The sequence below is a fragment of the Sapajus apella genome, unplaced genomic scaffold (assembly GCF_009761245.1).
Source record: "Sapajus apella isolate SASKATOON/1434 unplaced genomic scaffold, GSC_monkey_1.0 scaffold24, whole genome shotgun sequence".
Lineage (NCBI taxonomy): Eukaryota > Metazoa > Chordata > Mammalia > Primates > Cebidae > Sapajus > Sapajus apella.
In genome coordinates, this window is record NW_022436964.1 from 2356 (window position 1) to 24208 (window position 21853).

A 21853-nucleotide genomic window follows, 5' to 3' on the forward strand; every position below is an offset into this window, starting at 1 on the left:
AGGAATATTTTCTAAATAAGCTACATATTATCTAACTCAAATCTTAAATAGCAATGATAATAGCAAGCATCATAAATAGTAATGAAATGGTAGAGGATGCCTCTCTCAACCGTTACTATTTACCATAGTTTTGAAAACTCTAGCTAAATCAGTAAGATAGGGAAAAGAAAGGTCTTACCCATTACAAGAGTGAAATAAACTTATCAGTATCTGTGGAGGATATTACTGTCTGTATAGAAAATTCAAGCAAATCAATTGTAAAAAAACATGGCTTACACAAAAGAAAAGTTCAGTAAAGTACTATTTACAAGAAAAATGAATAAAATTAAATAGCCTTCCTCTGTGTGTGTATGTATGTATCAACAAAAATCAGTTCGAAAGCAGATCACGATCACATTTATAGGCACAATAGCAACAACAAAATAAACTTCCCCTAATGTACTTTCCCAATCCTTATAGAATGTACAGACTCATTCCTTCTAATGATTACATCACATATTTGTAGTATAATTTATCTAACTATTTTCCTACTGATAGACATTTGTTTCCTGTATTTCTGTTTTTCCTACTGATAGACATTTAAGTTGTTTCCTGTATTTCTGTTTTTACTATAAATAAGCCAGCCAAGGACATTTTGAAAGTCAGAATTTTGATATATATTCCCTGGTTTTAATTTGATTGGCTATAATAATTAATATTGTTGATTATTGGTACTGGTATAATGAATGGATCTTTGAAATAGCAGAGAAGTTCTCAGACACGCTAAGCTATCTTGCATTTCACATCTGGAGTATAAATCCAAAGGAAAACATCATCTTAAGGAAAATATTTGAAAGGTTTGACTAAAAATTAAAAACATGTTTTCTCTCTGATGCTGAACTGCATTTTCCCCTCTTGCTATCCAAGCAGTCATTTTTCCTGTTTGCAATAGGCTTTTCTTAATTCAATCCCTTTCTTTTTTCCTAGGAGTTATTTTTTTCCTTCTCTTCTTCCAAATGTCAGTTCTTCGCTTGTTTAACCATGACCAACTGCTGTTAAAGCATAAGTATAAATAGGCCCAAATTACCATGTGAAATATGAGTGCTTATTTTTTGCTATCTGTTTCTAAGAATTTGAGGTGATTTGTTTTTAAATTTGTATTTGTTTTAGTTAGGGTTGACTAAGCTGCTGTTACAAAGAGACCCAGTAGCACAGGCCCTCAAGCAACAGCAGTAATAACCATTTGTGTAACGCACGCTCTTTGCCTGATACTTTACTTATATTAACTCCTCTAATTCTCACAAAAACACTGTGAGTAGATATCTCCATTTTATAGACAAAGAAATGAAGATACAAAGAATTTATGTAACTTGCTCAAAGTCAAACAGCTAGTAAGTTAGGGAGCTAGGATTTGAATTCAGGTATTCTGTCTCTAGAACCCTGTGCTATCCTGCTACAAGACAGAATTTTTTCCTCTCACATAGCCATTCAGAAGATAGACAGCTGGTCTTAGGCAGTAGACATTTACTGGCACCATCAAAGGAAATTGGTTGCTTTTATTGTGTTTTTAACCATCTCCTATGGTTTCCTCATGTGGAAGATGAGAATGGAAAAAAATGGAGAGGATAATTTTCTTTTTAAAGAATGTGACCTAGAATTTGTATTCATCACTTTGCCTCATATACCACTGGCCCAAAATTGGTCATATATATGGTTATGACTACTGCAAGGGAGTCTGGAATCTCCATAGCTAAAACTCAGGGTCTCCATTACTAAAAGGAAAGGGAGGAGAACAAATACTAAGGGGGACAGTTACTCGCTGCTATACGTCACATTGGAAATGGAAGTCAAAAAGAGTTTTTTTCTGGAAAAATAGCTTTCAAAAATATTTTCTGCTTTGTTTAAAAGCATTATTTATGTGAAAATTCTCCAAGTACTCTCTGACTCTTGATCCCTTGTCTCTCCTATATCCATGGTCCCATGTCTTTTTACATTCTACTCCCTGAGATACTATTTTTTTCATTCCTATTTCTGCTATAATGGTCTAGACATTGTTGGGTTTTTTTTTTTCTCCTATTGGTTGGTCGCTTTCCATCCAGGTGCTCTCTATCTCACCTCTTAACATTGAATTAGGCCATTCTCTTGAAAATCCTTACTGCTTGTCTTCATGTTGAAAGTCAAAACTACTTGGCCTACTATATTACATGCTTTGTTTTTTAATTCTTTATTTTCCTTTCAGTACTTTTATAAGCATCCTCTTCATCCTAGTCATACTTTTTGTTGTTTTCTAAAGATACCATTTCACTTCCTCATTTTAGTATTATTTCCTCTTCTTAAAAGCCACACCCACCCACCATTACATTCACATAGAAATCTGTTTTACTTTCTACAAGATACTGTTTAAATATCAGAAATATTTAAATAACAGAAATACTGTTCTGTTAAGTGGTCAGCATCAATCCCTTGGCTCCAAGAAGTTTGCAATTAGTTACTGCATTCCTCATTTTCCCATGGCATTTTGGAGTTTATGCCTTCATTAGTGTTTATCTTTGGTATTTTAATTACATATTTACTCCTTTCTGCTCTTAAACCTCATGAGCTACCTGAAGGAAGAGACTATATTCACACCAAGCTTGTCCAACACGCTGCTCATGGGCCACATATGACCCAGGGTGGCTTTGAATGTGGCCCAACACAGATTCATAAACTTTCTAAAACAATATGAGAGTGTGTGTGTGTGTGTGTGTTTGTGTGTGTGTGTGTGTGTGTGTTTAAAGCTCACCAACTATTGTTGGTATTAGTGTATTTTATGTGTGGCCCAAGACAATTCTTTCTCTTCCATTGTGGCCTAGGGAAACCAAAAGATTGACAACCCTGATTTATACGTTTTTTGAAAAAATTCCCAGCACATAGCATAGCATGTGGCACACGACTGTCAATGAAACAAATAGGTATAGGGGGTCAATTATAAAGGGATGAAGTGAGTCATCAAAATTTATAATAACTAGAAAACAGGATGTTTCATTCAGTCTGTCGCAACGTAAGACATTATTAATTTTCAAAAACTGATAACAGTAAAAAAAAATTCATCTTCACAGTGCTTTCCAAATTTTAAAGCACTTTCTCATATTATCTCATGGGTTTGTCAGCAGCTGGGAGAGCCTTAGGGACATTTTAAATAAGAAATCTCATTTACTTTTTCTTTGGTGATTGATATACTTTATGTAAGTCACATTCTACCGTTGGCTATGCATGTTGTAGAATGCTTACCTTTGACCTACTTATAGCACATTTTGTGTCATAGTGGATGACGTAGTAGATGAAAGTGATGACAACGATGATATTGATGTAGAAGCTGAAAATGAAACTGAGAATGAAGATGACCTAGATCAAAATTTTAAGGTTAGTATAAATTTCTGTAATTAGTTAGCTTTATAAATGATATACTACAGTTGTGAAACAAAAATTGGGTAAATAAATATATATGTAATTGTAGCTTTTACTTTGTCCTCGTCTTTTTACCATGGATGACTATGCAATTAAAGGAGTAGGTGATGTTGGTTTAAATCCACTGATCTGAAAAGGACCTTAAGGTAACTTATTTTCACTCTCTCTTACCAGAAAGATTTTATCTAACCTTTCTGACTTAGATTTTGAAATCTACGAAATTGATCTGAAACTCTGTTGTCGCAACTTATTTCGAAATGCATTATTACCCTTTGGCAGCAATCTTCTGGGGATACAGAAATATAATGGATTCGTTTTTGTGAGAATTAGTGCTTGCATAATGATTCTTAGGTTTCAGTTAATTGGACAAGGAAGTGAAAACAGTGTCATTGAGAAAATATGAAATTATTGTCATATTACATATGATGTTAGGTAAAGGAGGCAGGTAAGTTTTCAGAGTTTCATTGTACCTCTGGAAGCCTAGAAAGTCTATATTTTGCTTATTTATTGATAGAGAGGACCACTTTAGCATCTGTAGAAAAATAGTGTCTTTTGTTAGCTGTTTAGCTTATTGCTGGGTTTTTTTGTGGGGAAGGAGAGATTAATTTGACTCTTGCCTGTTTGGACCATTTTTGTCTTGCAAAACTGTATCAAAATTGGGGTACACTGAGTATTTGACTCACTTTGGAGATAGAATTTAAGATATTGTAAGATTTCTGTCTTAATAGATACGGAACCAATTTTATAACCAGCAAACATGATCACCAAAGCTTTGGTGAAACTGTCAAGTTAGCTAATCTGAACTACATATGTGTCCTGGCATCAGGTATTGCACTTAATTATCTCATTTCTTTAGTCTCCATTACAGATTTCTTTGTCTTATAACATTGACATCTTTGGAAAATGTAGTTGTTAGCTTGCATTATTCACTAGGATATCAGTGATTGCTCACATTTTCCCTACTTTATCTTAACACAGCATTTATAGTAATAAGAAAAAAATATGTTATATTATTGAACACATTATTAACTGTGCTAGTCAAAACTCTTTACATGTATGTAGTAACCATTGGATCCTCATAGCAACCCCGTGAGGTTACGTTGTATAAGTACATAGAAAACAGAGGAGGGGAGAGAGTCTCAGTCTAGTTTATAAGAGGTGGAGCCAGGATTCAGAAAGCAGTCTAGTGGAATGTCCACTCTCTTTACTACTATACTGTACTAAAATACATTTTTTTCTTCAAAAGCTATAGAATTGTTGGCTTTTTGAGACTGCTGAGCTTTATTATCTTTTTCTTTCCTACTACTGCCTGCCTCTTACTCTCATTGACTTTACATTTAATGTTACTTAAGTTTTCCTCTTTTTATCTGAATCCTATTTCTTCATCCTTCAGGTGAACTGCTACATTGTAGTGGGGATATTATTTATTTGTGTTCTCTGATGGTTATAACTTTTTTTCCTGTGATCCCATTTTCTTTGCCCCAGATTTTTCAGTTTGGAGCATTTATAGAAACTGGTAGCTTCTAGAAGATGCATCTCCAGATAGCCACAACTTGACCATATTATAAGTTTCAGTGTATTCTTTTTTCTGTCCTAACTTTAGCAGTGCTTTTAAGGAGGGTAGCAGGTTGTTTTGTTTTTTTTTTCAAATGAGTGTGTAAGTAGTTCTTCACTACTGTTTTTTCTCAAACCAAAACACAACATTCTCTACTGTCAAGCTTTCAAAGTATTGTAGTTTTCTTTCCTAATTATGCCTCTTTTACAGCTAAAGTCTTTTTTTCTTTGTTCCAAATAGAGAGCCACTGTGTAAGGCCGTATTTTCACAAAATAATATCAAATATTGAACTAGTATGTTTAGAGAAAATATCTTTGTAAATTATTTTTTATTTTAGAAACATTCTATTAGATGTTAAACAAGAAAGTTACTACATTATTGGTTCATAAATGTATAAAGAGATTAAATTACATATTCATGTAATACAATAATGATACAGTAATTAATATGATAATATTTAAATAAAATCAATCTCTGTTACTCATGGCAATGAGGAAAATCTTTTTCATTGGACATGTAAATAATAGCTACATTCCTGAATATGAAATAATAAGAAATACATAGTATATTTTTCCTTTTAAACTAGTAGTTAATATGTACAGTAAGATACATGTATATAAAGTTTTTTAAGGATGGAAGCATAGTAAAATAAATTTGTAGATTAGGCTGAAAAATAGTGGCTTACTCAAAGTAAATACAAAATTAAAAATGCGTACCAATTGAAAATTAATAAATGGTATTATTATCTCTCTTTGGCCATAAAGAAGGTAATAATGAGTTTGTGTGAAACCAGAGTCATTGAGGTTCCTAGAAAATAGCTTGAATAGTAATAAGCTGACATTTGCCCTCATATCATGGGATTCATTAGCTTTTCTCTAAAGAGCATATAGAACACATTGATCCTGGATGCGTATCTTGTTTCCCTGAGGACATATTTTCCTTTAAATCCACCCTCTTTTTTCCTAGAGAGACATGGAAATCATTTCTGACTCTTGTTCCACTCCTAACCTCCCTCTGCCCCCACTGAAAATAGAGTGAATGGTAACACTGAGTTTTTCTAAAGGAACTTTATTTCCCCTGCACTCTAAGAGTGTTTGATCGTTGTTAATCTGTATTGGGGCAGTACGTACGTCATGCTGGCTAACAGTGTGGTGCTTCAGAATCACTCTTAACTGATTTTTGTCCTGGCTCCTGTCTTTGCAAGATGTGTAATTTTCAGCAAATGATTTAACTTCTCTGTACCTCATTTTCTTTTCCAGTTAAATGGGGGTAATTTCATAGTGTTCTTATGCAGAATAAATTAGATAATGTATGTAAAATGCTTAGCATAGCGCTTCATTTATTTTCAGTGCTTAATAAATGTTAGCTGATTTATTATCACCGTCACATATACGAATGGTTTTCAATTTAGCCTTCTTAAGTTTTACTGCCCTTTAATATGAACAAAATGATGGAAATTAGGGAGAATGAGGAGAACATACTGGAGTCTTGATCTTTACACAAGTTTTTCTGTTTTGAGTAGCCCAGATACTCTGTTATATTAGAGTAACCATGACAAAAACAAAAGTACCCAACAATAATACATCAACCCCCAAACAACAAGCAAATTTGAATATAAGATAAAGTTAATGCAGCATTTATTTAGTAATTATTCTTCAGTTACATTTAATTAATAACTTGGAACATTTTAAATCTAAAATGTATTCTGTATATTTTAAAAGTTTGTTTTAACTGGTAACATGCTCTTTTTATCATTTCAGAATGATGATATTGAAACAGATATTAACAAACTAAAACCCCAGCAAGAACCGGGACGAACAATAGAAGATCTAAAAATGTATGAACACCTTTTCCCTGAGCTTGTTGATGATTTTCAGGTATAAATATAGAAAATTCAGCATCTTAACTGATTTTAATAAAAAGTTATTTTTTCTCCCTTAGGCCAATAATTACTGTTTTTATTCTCTTTCCCTTTCTAAAACGTGAATCTAGCAGTGCTTTTCTGAGTGACACTGAATAATTATGTCAACATCATGAGCTGCAGTTAAGCAATTGTAAAATGAAGGGAGATGGACTAGCTTTTAAATTTTTTGTCCCTTTAGGTTTTTTCCATCACTTTAATGGACATAGTTTTTTATTGAGCCTGGATTACGCAACAAGTCAAGTTGATCAAATTGTTGGCAATTAGCTGGCTTTTGTGATGCTTCCTTGGATAAGTCTGTGAAATTGCTCAGGATCTTAAAGTGCCAAACAAAGAGTTCGAACTAGATAATCTCAAAGATTTGTTTAGCCCTTCCTTTGTTCCCTAAATTTAGTATACTTAATTTCTAGCTGCTTAAAGAAAAATACTTTGTTGTGAGGTTATAGGTGAGACATAAGAAATATTTGTCACCAGGTGCGATGGCTCACGCTTGTAATCCCAGCACTTTGGGAGGCCAAGGTGGGTAGCTTACTTGAGGTCACGAGTTCGAGACCAACCTGACCAACTTGGTGAAACCCTATTTCTACTAAAAATAAGAAAATTAGCTGGGCCTGATGACACATCTGTAGTTACAGTTACTCAGAGGCTGAGGCAGGAGAATTGCTTGAACCTGGGAGCCTGGGTGATAGAGTGAGACTCCATCTAAAAAGAAAAAAAAGAAATGTTTATCACCTAGAGTTTACATTTCATAATTCTAATCATTCATGTTTCAGCTTGGGAACTTAGGAGCCTTAGGTGCTGTAAAGATGCAGCAACCATCCACCTTAAGCAGCCCTCCCCAAGCCCCCCTGCTCTGATGTCTTGGTATTCCCCTTAGATTTGAGGTGCATTGGAAGGTACTTTGAAATCAGGGGTAATGGAAGACAGGAATGAAGGAGAAGGTATTTGTCAAAAGAAAAAAAAAAAGAAGAAGGTGGGAAGAGACATTTGGGAAAGGGTACTGGTTGATAATCTTCCATTCAACTTTTAACAGTTATCCGTGAGCTCTTTTAACACATTTGTGCCTAGCCAAGAACAACTTGAAACTACCAGCAATAACAAATACTGCTAAATCAAGGCAGAAGAATACTGTGGAAGGGGTTTGAGGAGGAAGTCAATTATTGTGTGAAGAAATCACCTATTTCTTCTGTACAATCTACTTTTTATGTATGTATGAGAAATACATACAGTAGTTCCCCCTTATCCATGGGAGATAGGTTCCAAGATCCCCAGTGGATACCTGAAACCAAACCCTTTATATACCATGTTTTTTTGAACTGATAACAGATTGCTGCTGAGTCAATAACAGGTCAGTGGCATAGATAGTATGGATATGTTGGACAAAGGATGATTCATGTCCTAGGTGGGATGCACCATGATGGTATGAAATTATATCATGCTACTCGGAATGGAGTACTCTTTAGAACTTATGAATTGTTTATTTCTGTGCTTTTCCATTTAACACTTCAGACTGTGATTAACCCCTAGTAACTGAAACCATGGAAATCAAAACCTTCGTTAAGGGGGCACTACTGTCATATGATTACAAATTGTAGTTTTGATTTGGGAATAGAAAAAAGTAACCTAATATGCGTGTCAAGTCCAGGACTTTGATTCTCATTCTTTCACAAGTGAGTGTTTTTTCTTTTAGATTGTGATGAGTTGTTTTTGCATCCTATGTTTAGATTTTATGTTTTCTAATCACAGTTCGTCACCCAGAATAGGCTAGCCTTGATGATTTCCTATATGACACTTATGAACAGCTGGCTAACTTGTCCATTAGTTTGGCTGCTCCTAGAGTAGTTTCCTGCTTTTGGTCTGACTAGGTGGGGCCAGGGTCAGATTGTAAAGACAGGTCTGAGTGTAAGCGCTTCTCACTAAGTTACTCCTTTTTATTTTCTTTAAGCGAAAGATGCTACTTCAGATATTTCAAGTAGCACACATTTATTAATGTATTGTCTATTCTGTTGTAAAGCTTTATATAGAATAGCTCTATTTCTATAGCCTATGTAATGGAAATAACATATTGTCTTTTATTTACATAATCAAAAAATTATTTCTCAGGTGGTTGTTTTGCCACTTGATTATCTTTGTCATTTTTAAGTTTCAAAGGAATACATTATTTGATACTTCAGGCTCAGTTTTTTGAAGTGTGTATTTGAATTATAGGCAGCGGTATATAAGTGACATGCTTTCAAGGATTAAGAAGATTGGTTGGTTCCAGATAGGATGTGTTATAAAGAATTTTTTTCAACCCATCTTTGTACCAATTTCTTATAGATCATAGGATAATAAACATAAATGATGTTAATTTCAATTATGACTTTTCCCACTTTCGTTTGTATATTATTTTTGGCATAAACCATTAATGCTTAAGATTAGTTTATGTGTTTGTTTCAATCTTAAACACCACCCACTTTGTTTCCAGATATGTTAAGGCCACTATTCAGTAGCCAGATGGAAGGAAAACGAATGCCTTTCAAAGGCAACTGTGTGGTATTATTAAAGTAATTAAGAACATCCTTTGTGAAGTGACCTTACCATGCTTTTAAAGCTATGTTTATTTATTTGTAGTGACAATTACAGTTTTATTTTCTCTTGTTTCCTGATGGCCGAATATTGGAAGTGTCAAAATTCTGCGTTTTCATAGTTCTTTTATTCATAGGTCTGTGATAGCATGGTGACATTTACCATGTGGACTTTTGTTATATTTTGCTTTTCTTTCTTGTTTCCCTCTTGTTAAACTTGATTTTAAATTTTGGTCCAAGTTATTCATGGAAAAAGTTTAAAGAGTCAAATAGTTTTATAGAGATAGTCCCTTCCCACAAGCTAAATCCTGGAATTACTTTTTATATGTTTTTGAAGTTAATCCTGATATTTCTAAATAATACATTTAAAGTCCTGTGTCTTTATTTTTGCTTCTTTTCTTGTATTTTCTTTTTTTTGCATTGTCATCTTAAGGTAGACATCCAGTAATTTTCAGCCCTTTTCTTTTTGTGCCCGTGTGTGTGTGTGTGTGTGTGTGTGTGTGTGTGTGTGTGTGTATGCAGGCATAGATAGGATATAAATTTCCCTATAATTACTGTTTTTGCTGCATCTTATAAGCAGTAATTTTGATGTTTAATATTTTCATTATCTTTGCTCTTAAACCTATGTTTTTTTCTTTGATTCATTGGTTTTTAAAAAAAGATAATTTTAAAAATTATCTCTTTTTCTTGCCTTCATTTGGATTATCTTTCTCTTATTCCATGTTTTTCATATTACTAGTTTGAAAATTGTATATACAGTCTTTTTATTTTTATCAACTTTTTTGAGGTGTAATTTACATAAACTGTATTCATTTAAAGTATTAGAGTATTGACAAATACACAAAAATTCTAGTGACTCTGGATTTTCTAACATATTTGTCAAAATCTAAAGTAAATCAGGACCTTTCTTTCCTCTTTCCCTCAGTGATAAATGAAAACTTCAAGTACTTTAACTAACTTGTGCTCGGCCTAACAGTGGTTCTTTCCTTATTGGTTGGTAGTATTTTATTGTGTGAATATACCACAGTTTATTTGTGGATGAGTGTTGGAATGTCTGAAGTTTTAGACTTTGCTGGACTTTAATATGAGTAAAGTTAATAACATTTTGTTTACAAAACTTTTTGGGGAAGATGGGTATTGTGGTTCACACCTGTAATCCCAGCACTTTGGGAAGCCGAGGCGGGTAGAACACCTGAGTCAGGAGTTCAAGTCCAGTCTGGACAACATGGTGAAACCCCGTGTCTACTAAAAATACAAAAAATTAGCTGGGCATGGTGGCAAGGACCTGTAATACCAGCTACTCGGGAGGCTGAGGCAGGAGAATCACTTGAATGAGGGAGTTGGAGGTTGCAGTGAGCCAAGATCATGCCACTGCACTCTAGCCTGGTGACAGAGCAAGACCCTGTCTCAAAAAAAAAAAAAAAAAAAAAAAAAGTCTACTGGGTATTTGATTTTGTTTTATTTTGGATTTTTAGAAAGCTTACAAAATGTGTAATCATCAGCCTTTAATTTTTTGTTTTCTATATTTTATTTCTTTGAACATATTAAATATGGCCATTTCTTGGTCTGACACTCTTGTAGGTCTTTTTCAATATCTAGTGTTTCCTTTGGTTCTTTTTCCTTCTACCTTGTTGAATTGTATGTTTAGGTTTCGTTTCTTCTTTATAATTTTGTGTGTGGAAATTGTGTGGAAACTCCAGAAGTTGTTGCCTTTAAGAGTCGCCATTATGGATTGAATTCCTCCTTAAGGGCTTTTGGCCCACCAAGATGATGTGAATTCAGGCTGCAAATCCATGTGATTTGATGGCTGGCTTTTAGTACCAACTTGTGAACAGTGATACTTTTCACCATCTTAGAGCTAAGGTTTAAAGTTTAAGACAGTTGACTTTTCTTTTTATGGTTTTTTTTTTCTTTTGATTTTTGTGGTGGGAGTATTTCTAGGACATATATATTGAAGATGTAGTTCTGGAGTTTCATCTTTTTGAGAGCAAAATCACCTTATGCTAGTTCAGGGTTTTTCTCCTGGCCTTCATAGTCTTTGAGATGGAAAAATCTGTACCCAAGGTCACCTGGTTTAGCAAATGTGTTCAAAGTGAAAGCTAGCGACAGTCTTCAGCTTATCACATAGGGATCCCTTCTTCGTTTGATACTTTGCCTTTATCCTTGCTTTCTTATCCACTTAATGAAATACCTGAAATATTTTAATATATGTAACAATTGTAAATGGTTCTATGGGGTGGATACTTAGCCTACCATGTTTCCTACAAAATGTATTTTTTTTTCTTTAAGACAGAGTCTGGCTCTGTCACCCAGGCTGGAGTGCAGTGGTATGATCTTGGCTCACTGCAACCTCCTCCTCCCAGGTTCAAGCGATTTTTCTGCCTCAGCCTCCCAAGTAGCTGGGATTACAGGCACCAGCCACCATGCCTGGCTAATTTTTTTGAATTTTTAGTAGAGATGGGGTTTCACCATGTTGGCCAGGCTGGTATTGATCTTCTGCCTCATGATCCACTGGCCTCAGCCTCCCAGAGTGCTGGGATTACAGGCAAGGGCCACTGCACCTGGCCCAAAATGTTTTTTTTTTTTTTTTTTTTTTTTAATATTTAAGTCAGTCTCCTTTTTATTGTACTTTAGGTTCTGGGGTACATGTGCAGATCATGCAGGATTGCTGCACAGGTACATACATGGAAATGTGGTTTGCTGCCTCCATCCCCCCATCACCTATATCTGGCATTTCTCCCCATGTTATCCGTCCCCAACCTGCCCACCCCCAACTGTTCCTCCCCTTGCCCTCACCCCCGGCCGCAAACAGACCCCAGTGTGTGATGCTCCTCTCCCTGTATCCATATGTTCTCATTGTTCCACACCCACCTATGAGTGAGAAAATGCAGTGTTTGATTTTCTGTTCTTGAGTCAGTTTGCTGAGAATGACAGTTTCTAGATTCATCCATGTCTCTACAAAGGACACAAACTCATTTTTTATGGCTGCATAGTATTCCATGGTGTATATGTGCCGCATTTTCTTTGTCCAGTCAATCATTGATGGGTATTTAGGTTGGTTCCAGGTCCTTACTATTGTAAACAGTGCTGCAATGGACGAACATGTGCATGTGTCTTTATAATAGAATGATTTATAATCCTTTAGGTATATACCCAGTAATGGGATTGCTGGGTCAAATGGAATTTCTATTTCTAGGTCCTTGAGGATTGCCATACTATCTTCCACAATGGTTGAACTAACTTACACTCCCACCAACAGCGTAAAAGTATTCCTATTTCTCCACATCCTCTCCAGCGTCTGTTGTCTCCAGATTTTTTAATGATCACCATCTAACCGGTGTGAGATGGTATCTCAATGTGGTTTTGATTTGCATTTCTCTAATGACCAGTGATGATGAGCATTTTTTCATCTGTTTGTTGGCCTCATATATGTCTTCTTTTGAAAAGTATCTGTTCATATCCTTTGCCCATTTTGGTTTGTTTCTTTCTTGTAAATCTGTTTTAGTTCTTTATAAATTCTGGATGTTAGCCCTTTGTCAGATGGGTAGATGGCAAAATTTTTTCCCATTCTATTGGTTGCCGGTTCACTCTAATGATTGTTTCTTTTCTTTTTCTTTTTTTTTTAAGATGAGGTTTCACCATGTTGGTCAGGCTGGCCTTGAACTCCCAACCTCAGGTGATCCACCCGCCTTGGCCTCCAAAGGGCTTGGATTATACGTGTGAGCCACCATGCCCGGCCATGATTGTTTCTTTTGCTGTGCAGAAGCTTTGGAGTTTAATTAGATCCCATTTGTCTATTTTGGCTTTTGTTGCCATTGCTTTTGGTGTTTTAGTCATGAAGCCCTTGCCTATGCCTATGTCCTGAATGGTTTTGCCTAGATTTTCTTCTAGGGTTTTTATGGTGTTAGGTCTTATGTTTAAGTCTTTAATCCATCTGGAGTTAATTTTAGTGTAAGGTGTCAGGAATGGGTCCAGTTTCTGCTTTCTGCGCATGGCTAGCCATTTTTCCCAACACCATTTATTAAACAGGTAATCCTTTCCCCATTGCTTGTTTTTGTGAAGTTTGTCAAAGATCAGATGGTTGTAGATGTGTGGCATTGCCTCCGAGGCCTCTGTTCTGTTCCATTGGTCTATATCTCTTTTTGTACCAGTACCAAGATGTTTTGATTACTGTAGCCTTGTAGTATAGTTTGAAGTCAGCTGGTGTGATGCCTCCAGCTTTGTTCTTTTTGCTTAGGATTGTCTTGGTTCTGCGAGCTCTCTTATGGTTCTGTATGAAGTTTAAGATGTCTTTTTCCAATTCTCTGAAGAAAGTCATTGGTAGCTTGATGGGGATAGCATTGAATCTATAAATTACTTTGGGCAACATGGCCATTTTCTAACTGTGAGCATGGAATGTTTTCCCATCTGTTTGTGTCCTCCCTTATTTCCTTGAGCAGCTGTTTGTAGTTCTCCTTGAAGAGGTCCTTTGCATCCTTTGTTAGTTGTATTTCTAGGTATTTTATTCTCTTTGTGGCAATTGTGAATGGGAGTTCACTCTTGATTTGGCTCTCTGTTAGTCTGTTATTGGTGTATAGGAATGCTTGTGATTTCTGCACTTTGATTTTGTATCCTGAGACTTTGCTGAAGTTGCTTATCAGTTTCAGGAGATTTTGGGCTGAGACAATTGGGTCTTCTAAATATACAATCATGTCATCTGCAAATAGAGACAATTTGACTTCCTCCTTTCCTAATTGAATACCCTTTATTTCTTTTTCTTGCCTAATTGCTCAGGCTAGAACTTCCAATACTATATTGAATAGGAGTGATGAGAGAGGGCATCCTTGTCTAGTGCCAGATTTCAAAGGCAATGCTTCCAGTTTTTACCCATTCAAATGATATTGGCTGTGGGTTTGTCATAAATAGCTTTTAATTATTTTGAGATACATTCCATCGATACCTAATTTATTGAGAGTTTTTAGCATAAAGGCTGTTGAATTTTGTTGAAGGCCATCTATTGAGATAATCATGTGGTTTTCGTCTTTGGTTCTGTTTATAGACTTGCGTAGATTTTGTTTATAGACTTGCATATGTTGAACCAGTCTTGCCTACTCTGGATGAAGACTACTTGATTGTGATAGATAAGCTTTTTGATGTGCTGTTGCAATTGGTCTGTATTCTTCAGTATTCTATTGAAGACTTTTGCATCTGTGTTCATCATGGATATTGGCCTGAAGTTTTCTCTTTTTTTGAGTCTCTGCTGGGTTTTGATATGAAGATGATGTTGGTCACGTAAAATGATTTGGGAAGGATTCCCTCTTTTTTATTTTTTGGAATAGTTTCAGGAGTGGTACCAGCTCCTCTTTGTACGTCTGGTGGAATTCGGCTGTGAACCCATCTGGACCTGGACTTTTTTTGGTTGGTAGGCTATAAATTGCTGCCTCAACTTCAGCCCTTGTTATTGGTCTATTCAGGGTTTCAACTTCTTCCTGGTTTAGGCTTGGGAGGGTGCAAGTGTCCAGGAATTTATCCATTTCTTCCAGAGTTACTGGTTTATGTGCATAGAGTTGTTTGCAGTAATCCCTGATGGTAGTTTGTATTTCTGTGGGATCAGTGGCAGTATCCCCTTTATCATTTTTTATTGTATCTGTTTGATTCTTCTCTCTTTTCTTTTTTATTAACCTGGCTAGTGGTCTATTTTGTTGATCTTTTCAAAAAACCAGCTCCTGGATTTACAGACTTTTTTTGAAGGGTTTCTCGTGTCTCTGTCTCCCTCAGTTCTGCTCTGATCTTAATAATTTCTTGTCTTCTGCTAGCTTTTGAGTTTTTTTGATCTTGTTCCACTAACTCAATTTCGATGATAGGGTGCCGATTTTAGATCTTTCCTCGCTTCTCATGTGGGCATTTATTGCTATAAATTTCCCTCTAGACACTGCTTTAAATGTGTCCCGGAGATTCTGATATGTTGTGTCTCCGTTCTCGGTTTTGGAGAACATCTTTATTTCTGCCTTCATTTCATTGTTTATCGAGTCAACATTCAGGAGCCAGTTGTTCAGTTTCCACGAAGTTATGTGGTTCTGAGTTAGTTTCTTAATCCTGAGTTCTAATTTGATGGCACTGTAGTCTGAGAGACTGTTTGTTATGATTTTCGTTCTTTTGCATTTGCTGAGGAGTGATTTACTTAACCAATTATGTGGTCAGTTTTAGAGTAGGTATGATGTGGTGCTGAGAAGAATGCATATTCTGTGGATTTGGGATGGAGCTTTCTGTTGCTATTAGGTCCGCTTGGTCCAGATCTAAGTTCAAGTCCTGATTATCCTTGTTAATTTTCTGTTTCATTGATCTGCCTAATGTTGAGAGTGGAGTGTTAAAGTCTCCCACTATTATTGTGTGGGAGTCTAAGTCTCTTTGTAGGTCATTAAGAACTTGCTTTATGTATCTGGGTGCTTCTGTATTGGGTGCATATATATTTAGGATCGTCCACTCTTCTTGTTGCATTGATCTTTTTACCGTTATGTAATGCCCTTCTTTGTCTCTTTCAATCTTTGTTCGTTTAAAGTCCATTTTATCAGAGACTAGGATTGCAATTCCTGCTTTTTTTTTGCTTTCCATTTGCTTGGTAAATCTTCCTCCATCCCTTTATTTTGAGCCTATGTGTGTCGTTGCATGTGAGATGGGTTTCCTGAATACAGCACACCGATGGGTCTTGACTTTTTATCTGATTTGACAGTTTGTGTCTTTTGATTGGGGCATTTAGCCCATTTACATTTAAGGTTAATATAGTCCCGTGTGAATTTGATGCTGACATTTTGATGCTAGCTGGTTGTTTTTCCCATTAGTTGACGCAGTTTCTTCATTGTGTCAATACTCTGTACCATTAGGTATGTTATTGGAGTGGCTGGTACTGGTTGTTTCTTTCCATGTTTAGTGCTTCTTTTAGGAGCTCTTGTAAGGCAGGCCTGGTGGTGACGAAATCTCTAAGCAATTGCTGTCCATAAAGGATTTTATTTCTCCTTTGCTTATGAAGCTTAGTTTAGCTGGATATGAAATTCTAGGTTGAAAGTTCTTTTCTTTAAGGATGTTGAATATTGGCACACTCTCTTCTGGCTTATAAGGTTTCTGCCGAGAGATCCACTGTGAGTCTGATGGGCTTCCATTTGTGGATGCCCTTTCTCTCTGGATGCCCTTAGCATTTTTTTCTTCATTTCAACCCTGTTGAATCTGACAATTATGTGCCTTGGGGTTGCTCTTCTTGAGGAATATCTTTGTGGTCTCTGCATTTCCTGGACTTGAATGTTGGCTTGCCTTGCGAGGTTGGGGAAGTTCTCCTGGATAATATCCTGAAGAGTGTTTTCCAGCTTGGATTCATTCTCTCCATCACATTCAGATACACCGATCAAACGCAGATTAGGTCTTTTCACATAATCCCATATTTCTTGGAGACTTTGTTCATTTCTTTTTACTTTTTTTTCCTCTAATCTTGCCTTCTCATTTTATTTCATTGAGTTGATCTTCAGTCTCTGATATCCTTTCTTCTGCTTGGTCGATTCGGCTACTGAAACTTGTGTATGCTTTGCCAAGTTCTTAAGCTGTGTTTTTCAGCGCCATCAAGTCATGTATATTCTTTTCTAAGCTGTTTATTCTAGTTAGCATTTCATCTAACTTTTTTTCAAGGTTCTTAGTTTCTTTGCATTGGGTTAGAACCTGTTCTTTTAGCTTAGAGAAGTTTGTTATCACCCACTTTCTGAAGCCTGTTTCTGTCCATTCATCAGACTCATTCTCCATCCAGCTTTGTTCCCTTGCTGGTGAGGAGCTGCGATCCTTGGATGAGGAGAGGCATTCTGGTTTTTGGTGATTTCATCCTTTTTGTGCTGGTTTCTTCCCATCTTCGTGGATTTATCTACCTGTGGTCTTTTTAGTTGGTGACTTTTTGATGGGGTCTTTGAGTGGATGTCTTTTTTGTTAATGTTGAAGCTATTTCTTTCTGTTTTTTAGTTTTCCTTCTAACAGACCCCTCTGCTGCAGGACTGCTGGAGGTCCACTCCAGACCCTCCTTGCCTGGAGATCACCCGTGGGGGCTGCAGAACAGTAAGGGTTGCTGCTGGTTTCTTCTTCTGTTATCTTTGTCCCAGAAGGGTGCCCGCCAGATGTCAGCCTGAGCTCTCCTTTATGAGATGTCTCTCTGGATGTACAGGGATCAGGGAGCTGCTTGAGGAGACAGTCTGTCCCTTATAGGAGCTCAAGTACTGTTCTGGGAGCTCTGTTGTTTGTTCAGGGCTGCTGGGTAGGTACCTTTAAGTCTGCTGCAGTGGAACTCATAACTGCCTTTTTTCCCAGGGGCTCTGTCCTGGGAAGGTGGGGCTTTATTTATAAGTTCCTGATGTACTGTTGCCTTTTTTCAGAGATGCCCTGCCCAGCAAGGAGGTAGTCTAGTCACAATCTGCCAACAGAGGTGTTGCTGAGCTGCTGCAGGCTCTCCCCTGCTGCTGTGCAAACTTCCTTGTGGTTTTGTTTACAGAGGTACAGTTACAACTGCCTTGGTAATAGCGGTCTGCCTCAGCAATGGCGGACTGCCTCGGCAATGGTGGATGCCCATCCCCCTACTGAGCTGGACCATCCTGGGTCCAGCTGTGCTTACTGCTAGACTCTCAATCCAGAGTGTTTCAGATTGCTGGTCTTTGTCGGGGGTGAGACCTGCCAAGCCAGATCACCTGGCTCCCTGTTTCAGCCCCGTCTTTTTCAGTTGAATGGGCGGCTCTGTCTCCCAGGCATTCTAGGTGCCAGTTGAAACAGCTGCCCAGGTTTGTGTGAGTTTTTGTGCTGAAACCTGTGGCCCCAGCTGAAACAGCTGTGCTGGAAACTTGTGGAGCTTTTCGGCTGAGAATCTCCTGGTCTGTGGGCAGTAACAACTTGTTTGGAAATGCAGTGATCACTCACCCTCTGCATTGTTCTCGCTGGGAACTGCACTCCAGAGCTGTTCCTATTCGGCCACCTTGGATCCTCCCCTCCCAAAATGTGTTTTTTAATGCAAATTTATTACCCCTTTAGCCCTTTTAGTGTGGAACTACCTATATCTTCCTTAGTGCTTCCACTGTCTTTTTGGCTTAGCTATATAGTACAGGGAGTTCTGTGAATCAACTTCGAATCCTTGCTTTGTATACAGTGAGCATGAATGAGTCACAATGGAAGATTCTTAATTTTGATTCCATAATGTGTATAAATAAATTAACCCAAATTAAAAGATCAATTGCAAATCCAGAAAAATATTTTCAAACAATGGGTCAGCTGGAGGATTAGTGTATGTGTATGTATACAAATTTTTTAACATGAAAATTTATACCACAAAATAAGGGAACCCTGTATCCAGGAACAAAAAAGTTACCTATGAAGAATTGCAACTGTTTAACAGATATATAGAAAAGTGCTTCCTAGTAGTCAAAGAAATACAAATTAAAATAGCAGTAAGATAATATTTCTTATCTACCACATCCAAAATTTTTTTAAAAAACACTATAGTATCGAATGTTGGCAAAGAATAGAGCAGTTGAAATAGATACTCTCATGTGTAGTTACTGGAAATACACATTGCTACAAATGTTTTTGGAGAGTTTGGTGTTCTGGTCAGTTTGCAGTAAGCATTAAAATTGATGATAATATCTGATTTTGTATGTACATTTCAGTGCTTAGGAAATCATTATAAACAAAAGAAAAATTTTTTGCAAAAAAGATTTTTATTGCCGTTTTGTATAATAACAAAATTTTGGAAGTGACTTAAATATACACCTTATCCAAAAAAGAATGATCTGGCCCAAAATGTTTGCTGCTGTCATTCAGAAACCCTGGACTAGGATCTTATCTTTCAAAAATAACTCACGTCATGGCATTCTTCCCTGTCTTGGCTTCCAATCTCATTCAAAGTAAAAGCCCCAATTTTTATAGTCTGTATGGTTCTCCAGCGCTTGACATTCATCTTACTCATTCTTTCCCAGCCATCCTATCCTTGCTGTTCTTTGAACACCTCCGGTATTCCTCCACTCTGGGAGCTATGTCCTGCAGTCCTCTCTGCCTGGAATGCACCTCTTGTGTGGTGCCCTCACCTTCTTAAAGTCTTTGTTTCTATTTCACCCGCTCAGTGAGGCTCCCTAATCAATGACATTTAGAGATGCCACCTCCCTCTGCTCTCTTGGTTCTTCCAATCCACATTATGTCCTGCCTGTCCTTCCCTCCTTTTTTTTTTTTTTTTTTTTTTTTTTTGGTGGGGAGATAGAGTCTCACTTTGTCATCCAGGCTGGAGTGCAGTGGCATGATCTCGGCTCACTGCAACCTCCACCTCCCAGGTTCGAGCGATTCTCATGCCTCAGCCTTCTGAGTATCTGGGATTACAGGTGTCCCACCATGTCTGGCTAATTTTTATATTTTCAGTAGAGACAGGGTTTCACCATGTTGGCCAGGCTGGTCTTGAACTCCTGACCTTAGGTGATCTACCTGTCTCAGCCTCCCTGGGATTACAGATGTGAGCCACTGTGCCTGGCCTTGCCCTCTTGTAATGTTACCCTTCTAATGTTCTATATATAAAATATATATTGTATTTATTACTTGTATTGACAGTCCTCTCTTCTACTCCTATAAAAATGTAAGCTACAAAAGGGAAGAGTTGGTTTTTTAAGTGTCTTAAGTACCTGAAACAAGGCTTGGCACAAAATAGACACTTCATAAGTATTGCACAAAATAGACACTGTTATTCATTATTGCATTAATGAATAACAATTTAGTTGTTGTCCCTAATAGAATTTTGAATTCTTTAAGTGTTTCTACTTTTCTAAGATTTCCCACATTTCTGTGATACTGTCAATAGACATTATTTTTATAATAGAAAAAGTAAAGTAGATGTTACAAATTTTGTTGTGGTTAAAAATTTTGTCTTTTGTTAGTGAAATGAAAGCATATCCTGTTTTATCCATCTTTAAAATTTTCAAAGGTTTCTGAAGCAGTATATAAAATGAATGTATTAGTTTTGTTAATATGTTTTAATATTTACAGTTAAAAGATTAAACATTTTTTTTTTTTAATTTTCAAAGGACTATGATTTAATCTCCAAAGAACCAAAGCCTTTTGTATTTGAGGGAAAAGTACGTGGTCCTATTGTTGTTCCTACAGCAGGCGAGGAAACATCTGGGAATTCTGGCAGTTTAAGAAAAGTTGTAATGAAGGAGAACATACCTTCTAGAGGAGATGAAGGTGAAAAGAAGTCCACCTTTATGGATCTGGCAAAAGAAGATATTAAAGATGATAGAACATTGCAACAGCAGCCAGGTGATCAAAATAGAACTATTTCATCAGTTCATGGTTTAAACAATGATATTGTGAAGGCCTTGGACCGAATTACATTGCAGAATATTCCTTCTCAAACAGCCCCAGGTTTTACTGCAGAAACGAAGAAGGACTGCAGTCTTCCTCTCACTGTCCTTACATGTGCTAAAGCATGTCCACATATGGCTGCCTGTGGAAATGTCCTGTTTGAGGGAAGAACAGTTCAGCTAGGGAAGCTTTGCTGCACTGGAGTTGAAACTGAAGATGATGAAGATACTGAGTCAAATTCATCAGTAGAACAAGCATCAGTTGAAGTACCTGATGGACCAACACTCCATGACCCAGACCTCTATATTGAGATTGTGAAAAATACAAAGTCTGTCCCAGAATATTCAGAGGTGGCTTATCCTGATTATTTTGGTCACATTCCACCACCATTCAAAGAGCCTATTTTAGAAAGGCCGTATGGTGTACAAAGGTGAGTTACGTATTTCTTCCCTCTTCTAAATAAGACTATTGTCAAGATATGAGGCAGACTTAAAAAGCAGTACTTTGGGTATTTAGGACTTGATAACTCTGAGTTATAAGTTACCGTATTTTTAAATTCTGCTTTGGAAATTTTGGAATTTTGAAATTGTCCTTGTTGGTTTACTTTATTTCTTGAACATTCCTTATTCAGAGGAAGGGAGAATGATAAACCTGACCATTGGATAGTTTAGAAATTTTCTATTAATACTGAATCTCAAAATATAAAAGCAGATTATTTAATAATCTTTGAATAAATATTACATTAGCAATATTTGTTAACTTAGTAATTTGTTGTTTGAACTTGATTTAAGTATATGATTTAAAAATAGGCTATAAATCACAACAGGGCAACTATAGTCAACAGTAATTTATTGTGCTTTTAAGAAATAACTAAAAGAGTGTAATTGGTTGTTTGCAACACAAAGAAAGGATAAATGCTTGAAGTGAGGGATACCCCTTTTACCCTGTTGTGATTATTATGCATTGTGCACCTGTATCAAAATATCTCATGTACTCCATAAATACACACACACACACACACACACACACACACACACACACACACAC

The 21853-nt window shown here is 36.6% G+C and overlaps 1 protein-coding gene across 3 annotated transcripts in view; it reads left to right on the forward strand.

Annotated features, from left to right (window-relative positions):
* Positions 1-2730: 2730 nt before the first annotated feature.
* The window catches only part of AGTPBP1 (ATP/GTP binding protein 1), a 91126-nt gene continuing 72003 nt past the window's right edge, over positions 2731-21853 (forward strand). For 2 of the 3 annotated variants that reach the window (XM_032290789.1, XM_032290791.1), the window contains exons 1-3: positions 2731-3381; positions 6742-6858; positions 20527-21236. In XM_032290789.1, coding sequence (XP_032146680.1) covers positions 6817-6858; positions 20527-21236 — 752 coding nt within the window. In that variant the 5' untranslated portion in view covers positions 2731-3381; positions 6742-6816. The remainder of the gene's footprint in view (positions 3382-6741; positions 6859-20526; positions 21237-21853) is intronic. The other variant, XM_032290790.1, reaches the window with a different exon arrangement.